At 45.5% G+C, this 13,214-nt stretch overlaps 1 protein-coding gene across 2 annotated transcripts in view; it reads right to left on the reverse strand.

Annotated features, from left to right (window-relative positions):
- The window catches only part of BEND4 (BEN domain containing 4), a 32,987-nt gene extending 31,420 nt beyond the window's left edge, over positions 1–1,567 (reverse strand). For both annotated transcript variants that reach the window (XM_019962672.2, XM_070791369.1), the window contains exon 1: positions 970–1,567. In XM_019962672.2, coding sequence (XP_019818231.2) covers positions 970–1,465 — 496 coding nt within the window. In that variant the 5' untranslated portion in view covers positions 1,466–1,567. The remainder of the gene's footprint in view (positions 1–969) is intronic.
- Positions 1,568–13,214: the final 11,647 nt, after the last annotated feature.

Genomic DNA, 13,214 nt, shown 5'->3' on the forward strand with positions numbered 1-13,214 from the left:
GCAGGAGGACCGGCTTCTACCAGAAGTCTCGTACCCGGGGTGAGCGCTCCCCGAAAGGCATTTCTGAGGGGCCCGGGCCCAGAAAGCTCGAGAGGCGCGGGATCCCGGCGTGCAGCAGCGCCCACCCGGTGCGGGGAGGGCGGCGGGACCTGGAGCGCCCGGGGTTCTCGGTACTGGGGGAGGGGCAGGAGTCTCGGTCCCTGAAGTCGCGGCCGCCCGCCCCACCCGCGTGACTGCTGCGGGGGGAGCCCCGCGTCTTACAGCCACCCGCGGGGGACCCTGGGGTTGGGGGGAAAACGGGCAGGCAGAGACCGCGCGCGCCCACACAGAAAAAACGAAACTGCCCTAGGGCCCGCTGAGTGACCGCGACAGAGCGAGGGAGAATCAGAAAGCAAACGAGAAGGAAAGAGGAGAAAAAGCAAATGGAGGGGAGAGAGAGAGATAAAGGGAAGAAGTAGAAGGAAAAAGTGAAGCCGCAGAGAGGAAAGGGAGGGCTTCCCCGAGAGTCGCCGGAGAGCGCCAGCTTCTCCCGGAGCGGCCGCCGCTGCCACCCGAGGGTGTCCCGCCCCCACTCCCAGCTCGCGCGCGGCCCCCGGCTCCCCCCGCCACCAGCCAGGTCGCCCATCGCCACCGCCGCGTTCCCCGGGCGCCGAGCGGGAGGCGAGCGGCGGAGACACCTGTTAAGAGGCGCGCGCGCGCCGTCGGAAGCCCGGGACGCGGCGGCGGCGGCGGCCGGGAAGCGCCAGAAGTTGCCGCCAGCGCGTGGAGGCCTCCGGAATGCGCTCGGAGGTCCGAATCCTCCCTCAGCCGGTGTGCGCGCCCCCTGCCCACCCCCGCGCTCCCCTCGCGGCCCTCCCGCTGGGCCCAGCGCGCCGCAGGCTCTCCGCGGTCCCTGGGCTTCTCCTTCCCGGGGCCCCACCCCTCTCCCCGGCCGTGGCGGGACGGAAAGTTGCGCCCGAGAGTTGGTACCTGCGCTGAGCTCCAGACTGGCGCCGTCGCCGCCCGTGCTGCTGCTGCCCGCGGAGGCCGCCGGGCTCGACCCGTACCTGACGACGGCGGCGAACGAGGAGGATGATGACGCGGCGGCGGCGGCCGCGGGCGGCGCCGCCGTAGTCCTCAGGTGGCCCTGGGACGCGGCGGGGGTGCCGGACGGAGACGACGACGACGCGGCGGCGTTGGCCCGGCCGGGCCCGGGGGGGAAAGATCCCTGCGCCTGGAACTGCTGCTGCTGCGGCGGCGGCGGCGGCGGCGGCTCGCTGCTGCTGATGGAGACCACGGCGTGCGGGGCGAAGGGCGGCGGGGGCGGCCGCACGTGCGGCAGCTCCACCAGGGTGGGTCGCTCGTAGCGCTTGGCCAGCGCTGGCCTCTTGCCGGGGAACGTCTTGAGGACGCTGTAGGGGCCGCGCTGCTTGTAGATTTTGGGGACGCTGGGCCCCTCCTCTGCCGGCTGCATCTCTTCCTCCATCCTGCGCCTCCCGGCCGCTTCCCGGCCGCACGCCCCCTCGGCGCCCGGCGCCGGGCTCCGAAGATGCCGCTGCCGCCCGCCCGCCGGCTCTGCCCGGGTGCGCGCGTGTGGGAGGGTGGGTGTCTGTGCCGCGGCCGCCGTCACCGCCGCCGCCTGTCGCGAAGCCTGGCATCGCCGAACCCCTGCGCGGGGGGCTGCCGCCCGAGCCCTGATTGACAGGCTGCCTCGCCAATGCCTGGAGGGAGAAAGGAGGTAAAGAGCAAGTGTTTAGGGTAATATCTGCTAATGATAATGGGGGCGGGGGCGGAGCCTGGTGCCGCCGCTGCCGCCCGCGTGGTCGCCGAGCCTGGTGTGCGCCTCCGACGGGGGAAGGGAAGGAAAGAGCCGGGACCCCGAGGGCGTCCTGGTAACAGCGCGAGGTTCTGGCCGGGACGAGACTTTGGAGCCCCGTGCACTTGAGGCTCCTGCTGTTATGGGCGGGGCCCGGTTTTAGGAAGGAGCTCTTGGCGACCCCTGCACGACCCCAAACTCTCGGGTTGCACCCAGCTGGGAGTAGTTGGGGCGGGGCGGGGTTGGGGTAGCTGGAGTGCGTGTGTACCTTGGGAAGATAATACACCGCGTTCTTCTGCCTATGGGAAATTGCTGCGCCAGCCTTCTGAAAAGAACATCTTGAAGGCTTGACCTAGGTTGCTGCGAGTTGTTTGCGCGCCCAAGGGCTTTTGTCTATATCCAGCTCATGGCCTTCGAGTTCATGTTGTCATAAGAGCACACTAAGCATCAGACTTTTACATTATTTCATTAGATTCCTATGAGAGGGCATAGGAGAATCCGTTTCCCCATTCTACAGATGAGAAAACTGAGGCTCTTTGAGGAAATTGCCCATAGTCAGATACTCAAGTGTGTGGCTGAGTTACACAGATGTACCCAGATATGCAAATTCTCACTTCTTGTAGCAGGTAGACTGCAATTTAGGGGAAAAAAAAAGACCTGATACCCCCTTTGGGGATGGTGATTAGATACTCGCAACAATATCGTTTGGGGGGTGTGTGTGTGTGTGTGTGTGTGTGTGTGTGTGTGTACGCGCGCGCGTGCCCTTGTTGGACCAAGATTGCCCAAAAGCTCTGGCTCTCTGCGTTGCCCAGGCAGCTCCTCACTGTGTCTGGGGCCACCAGGGCAGGGTTTCTGGACGACACACAATTTCAGTAGTTGTTTGAATGAGGGAAGCGCCTCTGTGTTTCAGAGAAGGATCCCATGGGCTAGAGATGTCTTCTAATCTAGAGGACGGCCCTGGCTTCTCCCAGCCACTTTGGGAACAAATCTCCCCTCCCCTAGGTTAATTCCAATATCAGCAACTCCCTCCCAGGTTTGGTTTCTAGCCTTCAATCTTCACTCTCCAGGTTAGAATTCTGGGTATGTCTCCTCCTTGATGTGTGACTGTCATCTCTCCACTGTGAAGTTAGTTTCCTTTTAGTCTTGGAAGAGTGACCTATTTTCTTCTTCTCCGGGCTGAGGACCTTGGTCTCTCATTCGCCAGACTTCCCTTCCTCTGGAAACCTCTCTCTTTGCGGGATCAGCTTCTGCGTTCCTCCACCCTCCATAGTCTCCCTCTCTCCTGCGGCCTCCTCAGATCCTGCTGCGGTTTTCTCCCCTCCATTTATTAGAGATGAAATAAATAATGCCATAAATAAAAGTATTTGGGAGTCCAGGAACTGTCAGGGCTGATTAGGGCATAGAGGACATTTTCTTTCTCATTATGCAAAAGCATTTCATGGGGAAATAAAAGAGGTTTCATTGTAACTCATGCATGTCATATTTCAAGGAATTCAAGATATTAATCATATTTAACATTATTTGCAACGTTTCTCCCTGGCTTCTGAAAACTGCTAAATGAGGACACGTGGATCAGTAAGAAAAAGGGAGACAAGCATGAGAGGGACAGTTAAGAAATAATGAAATGCTGGTGAAAGACAGGGAAAGAGAATGAGATGCCAGGGAGATGTTTCTTAGGCACATAAGTGAAAAATGGGGGAGCTTCTTCTCAGAGGTGAGACAGCTGAAATTGAATGATACACTGGAGGAAATAAATGATAACAAACCTCCCCACACTTTTCTTTCTATAAAGCAGTTCTGAATTTTGCATTGAAATGTTTTCCTCCCACTTTACTCCCAGATAATTTGCCAATAAGTCCTGGCTTTTGAAAGGAAATTGGGTGGTGCCAGTGTGAGTAGGTAGGGGGTGGTTAGAGGGGAGAAATTCATCAGTTCTACTACTGAAGAAATAATTTCCTATACCTGGGAGCTTTTTCTTCTCTTATGTATTTTTAATTTGTATCAGCCTCACCACTTAAGCACCTTAAGAGACTGGGAACAGTACTTGTGTTGTTATGGTTTACCAATGAAAAGGATCTGCCATTCTGTATGTTGAAAAGTGGATGTTTCTATAATACTGAATGGTAAAATTAGTGGTTTAGCTAAAAAAATAAGAAGAAACCCTAGAGGAAAAATATTAGAATTTTTTAAATGACCAGCTTTTAGGTCCACATGCTAGCAGTCACCTATATCTGGATCCATAGAAAAATGAAGTGCTTAATAATCACGTTTTAGAAAATGAAATGGGCATTTACTCCCAAGTGTGGAGTTGAACTCAATTTTAAAATTGTAAGTGACCACTGTTCCCTGCCTGGGGTTGTACATACCTGAGTATTGTATATAAATGTAATATATTGAGGTGTTTATAAAATCATTGGCAGCACTTTTGTAAGCATCTTACTGTAAATTTTAGTCCAAATTATCAGTGATTTTGCTGATATCCTTTCTTTAGGGTCTAAGGGGCTGACAGGATGGTAATTACACCCATGCTTTAAATCTTGTTATATATTTACTCTTACTTAAAAAAAAAAAGATAATGAACTTTTAAAAAGCCAAGTGGCTATTTATGGATAGGGTGATTTTTTGATTGGCAGCATGTCAATTCCTTGAGCCATCCAGAATATAGCTTTTAAATAATAAGTCAGCCATGGGAAATGCTTTTTATTGCACCAATTTCAATGATATTTAATGAGCTTCTGATTGACTGTTTGATCTCCCAATGTTTTGTGCTACTTTTAATTCATTTCGTATAATAGAAAAAAAAAGTAATTGGAATAAAATTTTGTGACAAGATAATGACCTTCCACTTTGAAATTAAATGTCTGATTAGCTTCAACATTTTAATGCTGAGATGATATTGCAGCAGGAACAGGGGTGTGCGTACTATCACTCCGTGGAAAATGACTGAGGAATACTCCTTTACTTTTCCCATTTGCATAGTAGAAAGGGCATGGTAGCCACGGAATCATAAGCTCACAGTCCTAGAGGGATCAAAATGGTCTTTTATTCTTGTGATTGAGTCTATGCCCATAGTTTTACTAAGACCCTGTCAAGTGGTTGTATAAACCATGCTTAAATACCTCCAGTGATGAGGACTTCACTACTTCTAGGAGCATCATTCACCCAGAGATTTATTCAACAAATATTTATTGAGTGCCTACTATGTGCCTGGGATCTTTCTAGGCAGTGGACAATACGCAGGCTAAGTGGCTTTGGTTGAAACCACATGGACTGTAGCCCTCCAGGCTTCTCTGTCCATGGGATTTCCCAGGCAAGAATACTGGAGTGGGTTGCCTTTCCCTTCTCTAGGGGATTCTCCTGACCCAGGGATCAAACTCACATGTCTTAAGTCTCCTGAGTTTGGAGGTAGGTTCTTTACCAATAGCACCACCTGGTAAGCTCTGGATATAGTGGAGCCAAATATCAAGATCCTATTATGATAGAATTGGGGTGGGCAGGTAGTAAATAATCAAGTAGCTAGCTGAATGATATTAATATATTTATATAACAAATATATTTATAAAAATAAATTATTATGCTTATATAATATTTAAAATGTTAAATAATATATAATGCATAATAACACTATTATTATTATTTCAGATAGAAATAATTATGATTAAAAAAACAGCATGGGGATGTTACTTTTGATAGGGTGACTGAGAAGAGTTGTTTGAGGTGGAACCACCCAGTTGAGAGTTACTCCTAAAAAAGAGCCATCCATCAGAAGAGTCTAAAGGAAATCAGTCCTGAATATTCATTGGAAGGACTGATGCTGAAGTTGAAACTCCAATACTTTGGCCACCTGATGCAAAGAACTGACTCATCTGAAAAGACCCCGATGCTGGGAAAGATTGAAGGCGGGAGGAAAAGGGGACGACAGAGGATGAGATGGTTGGATGCCTTCACTGACTTGATGGACATGAGTCTGAGTAAAATCTGAGAGTTGGTGATGGACAGGGAAGCCTGGCATGCTGCAGCCCATGGGGTTGCAAAGAGTCAGACACGACTGAGCGACTGAACTGAACTGAACTGATGAGAAGAGCAGTCTAGGCTGAGGGACAATAGTTGTGGAGCCATAAGGCAGGAACAGGCTTGAAGTTCTCAGAGAGCTGGAAAAAAGGCCAGTAGTCCCAGTGTCCTGGCTAAGGGCAGAGTGAGGAGATGAGGTCCGAGAGGCGGGCTGGGCCCTGGCTGGGCAGGGCCTTATCCATCTGAGGAAATGTTTGGTTTCATTCCGAAAGCAGTTTGGAAGTTTGGAGGCAGTTAAGCTGGGGAGTAACATGACCAGATTTATGTTTTTAAAAGATAATTTTCAGAAAAGGTAAAATCATGACTCCCATACATAAAAATGAACAGATGTTAAAGCTTTTATTTAACTTGCTCAGTGCCATCATAGTATTCAAAGGACAATTTGATGTGGAAGAAGGAATGCTGAATTGAATGCATAAATATTTTGTGTATGTTAGTTGGTTTTCCGACGAGGGATGTGGGTGACAGCTGAAAGGGAACCTCTACCATGAAGGAAGGTTTGTGTATCTATCAGTTATCTAAACTTTCAAAATTGTAAAAATAGTTCAAAGACAATGAAAGAGTAGATTCAGATAACTGGGGAAGGTGTGCTGTACGTAGACAATGCAGTTTTCCAATGAAATACAATTTACTTCCTGCAATACTTTTAAAAAAACCTTTTAATTTTGACAGTTATAGATTCTAAACTTTTCGTTTTAGAATAAGCTTATTAATAAGCTTATTATTTTTAAATAATTACAGATTCACAGGAAGGTCCAAAGATAGTACAGGGAGGTCCCAGGTACCCTTCATCCATTTCCTCCAAAGGGTGGAATCGTGCAATATGTGATCTTCTGAGATTTTTCACTTACGTTAATGCCCTTGAGATCCATCTATGTTGTTGTATCATCAGTTTGATCCTTTTCGTTGCTGACTAGTACTCCACAGTGAATATCCCACAATTTGTTAAACTCTTCACCTGTTGTAGTATATTTTGGTTGCTTTCAGTTTGGGACTATTGCAAATAAAGCTGCTCTGAATAGTCTGGCACAGGTTTTAGTGTAGATGCAAGTTTTGTTTCTCTGAGTGTTTCTACAATATTTAAAAAGATTCCTTCTGCTTTGTGAACAATGGACTGTAGAGGATCAGACTGGAAGCAGGGAGACATTTATTTTCCAAACAGTGACTGAGTAACCCTTTCAAAATACAATCATGTATTTCCACTGCCCTCCATTGTCTTCCCCCTCCTTAAAATCCAGAGTGTGCCATTGCCTGCTAAAGTCCCATTAGGAGCTACAACTATCCCTTGCCTCTCAGGCCTCATTCCTTCTGTCCTCTCCCCCCGTCACTCCACTCCAGCCTTAATGGTCTTTCAGTTCAGTTCAGTTCAGTCTCTCAGTCATGTCTGACTCTTTGCGAGCCCATGAATCGCAGCACGCCAGGCCTCCCTGTCCATCACCAACTCCCAGAGTTCACCCAGACTCACATCCATCGAGTCAGTGATGACATCCAGCCATCTCATCCTCTGTTGTCCCCTTCTCCTCCTGCCCCCAATCCCTCCCAGCATCAGGGTCTTTTCCAATGAGCCAACTCTTTGCATGAGGTGGCCAAAGTACTGGAGTTTCAGCTTTAGCATCATTCCTTCCAAAGAAATCCCAGGGCTGATCTTCAGAATGGACTGGTTGGATCTCCTTGCAGTCCAAAGGACTCTCAAGAGTCTTCTCCAACACCACAGTTCAAAAGCATCAATTCTTTGGTGCTCAGCCTTCTTCACAGTCCAACTCTCACATCCATACATGACCACAGGAAAAACCATAGCCTTGACTAGATGGACCTTTGTTGGCAAAGTAATGTCTCTGCTTTTGAATATGCTATCTAGGTTGGTCATAACTTTCCTTCCAAGGAGTAAGTGTCTTTTAATTTCATGGCTGCAGTCACCATCTGCAGTGATTTTGGAGCCCCCCAAAATAAAGTCTGCCACTGTTTCCACTGTTTCCCCATCTATTTCCCATGAAGTGATGGGACTGGATGCCATGATCTTCGTTTTCTGAATGTTGAGCTTTAAGCCAACTTTTTCACTCTCCTCTTTCACTTTCATCAAGAGGCTTTTGAGTTCCTCTTCACTTACTGCCATAAGGGTTCCAAATGTCCCACGTCAAGATTCTTACCTTTAATGTTCCTTCTGCTTAAAATGTTTCTCCAGATGTCTGCATAACTCCGTACCTTATCTCATTCCAGTCTTTGCTCTAGTATCTCTTTTTCAATGAGCCCTTCACTAGTCACCCTATTTACAATTGAAGCCCCGCCTCCCTTCCCCATACTCCCCACCGCTTTTTCTATCCAGCACTTATCACCGTCTGTCATGCTATGCAGACTATATGCTGTGTAATATCATGTATATTACACGGTCAGCCCTGCATATCCTTGCATTCCCCATCTGATTTCAACCAACCAAGGACTGAATTTCAAAATCTGATTTACTGATACGCAGAGCTGACTGTACCATTGCCATTTTATGGAGGGGACTTGAGCAGCCATTTTATGTAGAGACTTGAGTAGCCATTTTATGTAGGGTCTTGAACAGCCATTTTGTATATGGGACTTGTGCAGCCATTTTATTTATGGGATTTGTGTAGCCATTTTATATAGAGACTTGAGCAGCTATTTTATGTAGAGACTTGAGCAGCCATTTTATGTAGGAAGTTGTGCAGCCATTTTGTGTAGGGTTTTGAACAGTCATTTTGTATATGGGACTTGAGCAGCCATTTTATGTAGGAAGTTGTGCAGCCATTTTATGTAGGGTTTTGAACAGCCATTTTGTATATGGGACTTGTGCAGCCATTTATGTAACATACTTAAGCATTGGAGGCTCTTGGTATCTTCAGGGGATCCTGGAACCGATACTGAGGAATAACTCACTCATTTTTTGCTTCCAGTGAGTAGTATGCAAACTCCGTAAGGGTAGGAGTTCTGTTTTTGTTCTGTTCCTTGAGTCTGCAGCATCTAGAGTAGCATCTAGCACAGAGTTGAGGCTCAGGAAGGGCTTGTTGGATGAATGGGTGACTTTAGGACGTGCTGGCAATAGTCCAAATGAGAACTTGTACTGCTTGGACCAGTGCAGTGGTGGTTTCAATGGAAGGAAATAGATAAATGCAGAATATATTCAAGAGGCAGTTGTTCCTTTTTATACAGCTTTGGAAAGTGGAAAGTTTATGCTTATGTCAAGCCCAAATTTTCTTCTTCTAACTGTTGGCTGTTGGGGCTATTCAGAAGAAGTTTAATACTCTCCCTAACTTGAATTTAGAATGAAATCTTACAACGTTTTTTCTTTCCTTCCTTTGATGGTTCCTAGGACCTATTTGAAATGGATCCATCCTTTTAAACAGTAGATTAGGATAGACATCTTTGGTCTAATTACTATTTTTCTCACTAATAAGATTCTGTGTTCATTAGGACTCTTTCAGTAGCATGTGGCAGAAACCCAACACAAATGAATTCTGCATAAAGATGCTTATGGCTGTCATAACCCTGAAGACTAGAAGTAGGCCATGTGTAGAGCAGATATATATGCTCATATAGTATTATTAGGAATCTACCTCTCTCCATTGCTTGCCTTCAAATTTCTTTCTGTTTATTCATCTTCTGGTAGGCTCTTCCTTTGTGGTGTTCATCTGGCCACCAGCAGTTATCACCTGTGTGAAAAGAGAGCCCCTTTTCTCGGTCAGCTCCAGGGAAATGCCAGAATGAACCGTCATTGTTTTGTTGTGTCTTGATTAGTTTACTTGTTCCTTGATCCTTCCAGTGTTATGATGTTGGGGCTGTTTCCCTTAAGGGGAAAAGAACTAGAGAACAAGGAAATGAAGGAATTTTCCCGAAGTAAAAAAGTGAATTAATTGGAATTTAACTCAAGTGAAGATTCTTATGTTTAATCAGAGTAGCAAATATAACTTGTTAAGCTTAGTAAATATAATCTTTTACTCTCTATTGCTCACTTCCCTCCAATTTCTGAACGAACATTCCTCCCAAAGGGCTGAAAGCACCCTGGACAGAAGTATGAGCTTGAGAAGTATATGAAAATCAAGTTGGATATTAAAGCCTGGAGGGCAAAAGGAGGAGCAAGTTATTAAGGGAAAGTTGAGGAGATCTAGTAATAGTAAGTTGAACTGTGGGTGATTCAGGTTTTAAAAAATTTGCAGTCTTCACCAGCAAGGTCAGTTTCCATTTTGCCCTCTCTTAATTTCTTTAATTAATTAATTTTAAAATTGTTTGGCTGTGTGGCATGTGGGATCTTAGTTCCTTGATCAGGGATCAAACCTGCATCCCTTGCATTGGAAGCACAGAGTCAGGGAAGTCCCTCTTAAATTTTTTGTATGAGTATTGTATCACAACAGGAAACGATCAGTTCCTAATGTTAATTAGCATTTGAGCCAGAATTTTAGTACATAGTACCACCAGAGGACCAACTTCCATGCAGAAGGTCCTGAAATGAGCGAGTGAAATGCAATCTGAAGTATTTGGCAGTTAAATATTGAGATTTTGTGACATCACACATTGTATGCTTTACTGGAATTTTTACAAATTGATGCATGCCATATGTCCCGAACCAAGAAAGTTATTTTTCTGTTGTCCTGGCTGCTTGGAGTATTTCATGGTTTGCTAACAGAGCTTCTTTGTTTTATTTACTTTTAAAATTTTATTAAAGTATAGTTGACTTACACTGTTGTGTTAGTTTCTGACATACAGCAAAGTGGTTCAGTTATACACACACACACACACACATACACACACACACACATACACATATAAAAGTTTGCATTTTCTAATCCTAAACTGTCAATCTACTGAACCCCCTTGGGAACTACAAGCGTGTACTCTATGTCTGTGAGTCTGTTTCTGTTTCATAGGTAAGTTCATTTGTATCATACTTTATATTCCACACATAAGTGATACCATATAGTATTTGTCTTTCTCTTTCTGACTTACTTAATATGATAATCTCTAGGTCCATCTATATTGTTACAAGTGACATTATTTCATTCTTTTTGTGACTGAGTAATATTCCATTATACATTTGTATACCACATCTTTTTTATTCATCCATGTATTGATGGACAGTTTAAGTTGCCTCCATGTCTTAGCTATTGTAAACAGTGTTACGAACATAGGGGTGCACGTGTCATTTCGAATTAGAGTTGCATCTGGATGTATGCCCATGAGTGAGACTGCTGGATCTATGGTACTTCTCATTTTAGTTTTTTGAGGGAACTCCATACTGTTTTCCATAGTGGCTGCACTAATTTACATTCCCAACAGTGTGGGAGGGCTCACTTTTCCCCACATCCTCTGCAGCATTTGTTATTTGTTGACTTTTTAATGATGGTCATTCTGACTGGTGTGAGGAGATACCTCATTGTAGTTTTGATTTGCATTTCTCTAATAATTAGTGATATTGAGTATTTTTTCATGTGTTTTTTTGCCATCTGTCTTCTTTGGAGAAATGTATATTTCGGTCTTCTGCCCATTTTTTGATTGGGTTTTTTTTGTTGTTGTTATTAAATCATATGAGATGTTTGTATATTTTGGAAATTAAGCCCTTAATGAGGCTTCTTTAAATACCCATTTTTGAAAACCAAGAGAAATATGTTTTTCTGCAAAAATTATGATAATTTTCTAGCTGAATTCTATAATGTCCAGGCAGCTGGGCTTTTTGTATCTGTTTTCAAGGCTACAAAACAGGAAAGTTTTATTTTTCCCCCCTGTGCTTTTGTCTTCAAAAAGCAACTGGTAATAAATGTCATGTGTTGCATGAATATTAATGATAACACTTTGGCCTTGTTTTCAGGTTAGTCAGACTTCTAGGTGCCCCACCCCCCAATAGCTTCAAAGATGACTGATTGTAGAATCATAGACTTTGCTTTTCAATAAGAAATGATATTAGTTTCCTAGGGCTGTTGTAATAAAGTAGCACAAATTTAGTGGCTTTAATCACAGAAATTCTCACAATTTCGGAGGCTGGAAATCTGATATCAAGGTGTCAGCCAGGTTGGTTTCCTTTTGAGGACTATGAGAAGAACCTGGCCCCTACTCTCACCTGACTTCTGGTGGTTGGCTTGCTGGCTGTCTCTGGTGTTCCTAGGCTTGTAGAAACATCACCCCAACTCTGCCTTCATATTCCTGTGGCATTATCCCTGTGTGCCTGTCTCTGTTCAAATTTCTCTTTCTATACTTTCTTGCCTCAGCCCTAGCAAACTAACACACGTACCGTTTAGGCAGATTATATGATAATCTCTAGTAACAAAAATGAATTATGGCAGAAAGGTCAAATGTTTGATTTTTTTTTAAAAGTAAGACTACTAGAACTTGTATGATTTAAAATACATTGCTGGAAGACTTATTTGCACATAATGCTGCTGCTGCTGCTGCTAAGTCACTTCAGTTGTGTCCGACTCTGTGCGACCTCATAGATGGCGGCCTACCAGGCTCTGCTGTCCCTGGGATTCTCCAGGCAAGAACTCTGGAGTGGGTTGCCATTTCCTTCTCCAGTGCATGAAAGTGAAAAGAGAAAGTGAAGTCGCTCAGTCGTGTCCGACTCCTCACTACCCGTGGACTCAGCTGACCGGGCTCCTCCATCTAAGGGATTTTCCAGGCAAGAGTACTGGAGTGGGTTGCCATTGCCTTCTCCATTTGCACACAGTAGATATGCACAATTGGGCATAAACAGTGGCTTCCCACAAGGCTACAGCTCACAGGGCCAATTGTAAGTGAGTTTATGAGCAGGGACCTTTGACTATTCCCATCATGCCCCTTGAATTTAATGAATTCAAGCACATCCCTGAAAATGCTGAACGAGAGTTACTCAGAGCTAATACCTCTATGCTTCTCCAACCCCACCCCAAAAAGTATGGTCAGAGAACAAGTTGAGTCACACATAAAACTTATTAAAAGCATGTATAAATATATATTTAGTCAGCCAGTCTTAATGTTGGCTGATTTAACTTTGCTGGGAGAATTTTCAAACATACTGTTGCCTAGATCTTTCCTCAGACCAGTCAAAACAGTGTCTGGGGTGGGGCCTTGTCATTGGTGGTTTAAGAATCTCTTTGGATGATGTCAATATAGAGCTATCTTTAGACTCACCGACTGAAGCAACAGCAGTGTCACTAGAATATCAGATCAGATCAGATCAGTCGCTCAGTCATGTCCGACTCTTTGCGACCCCATGAATCGCAGCACCCCAGGCCTCCCTGTCCATCACCAACTCCCGGAGTTCACTGAGACTCACATCCATCAAGTCAGTGATGCCATCCAGCCATCTCATCCTCTGTCGTCCCCTTCTCCTCTTGCCCCCAATCCCTCCCAGCATCAGAGT

This window comes from Bos indicus, chromosome 6 (genome assembly GCF_029378745.1).
Source record: "Bos indicus isolate NIAB-ARS_2022 breed Sahiwal x Tharparkar chromosome 6, NIAB-ARS_B.indTharparkar_mat_pri_1.0, whole genome shotgun sequence".
Lineage (NCBI taxonomy): Eukaryota > Metazoa > Chordata > Mammalia > Artiodactyla > Bovidae > Bos > Bos indicus.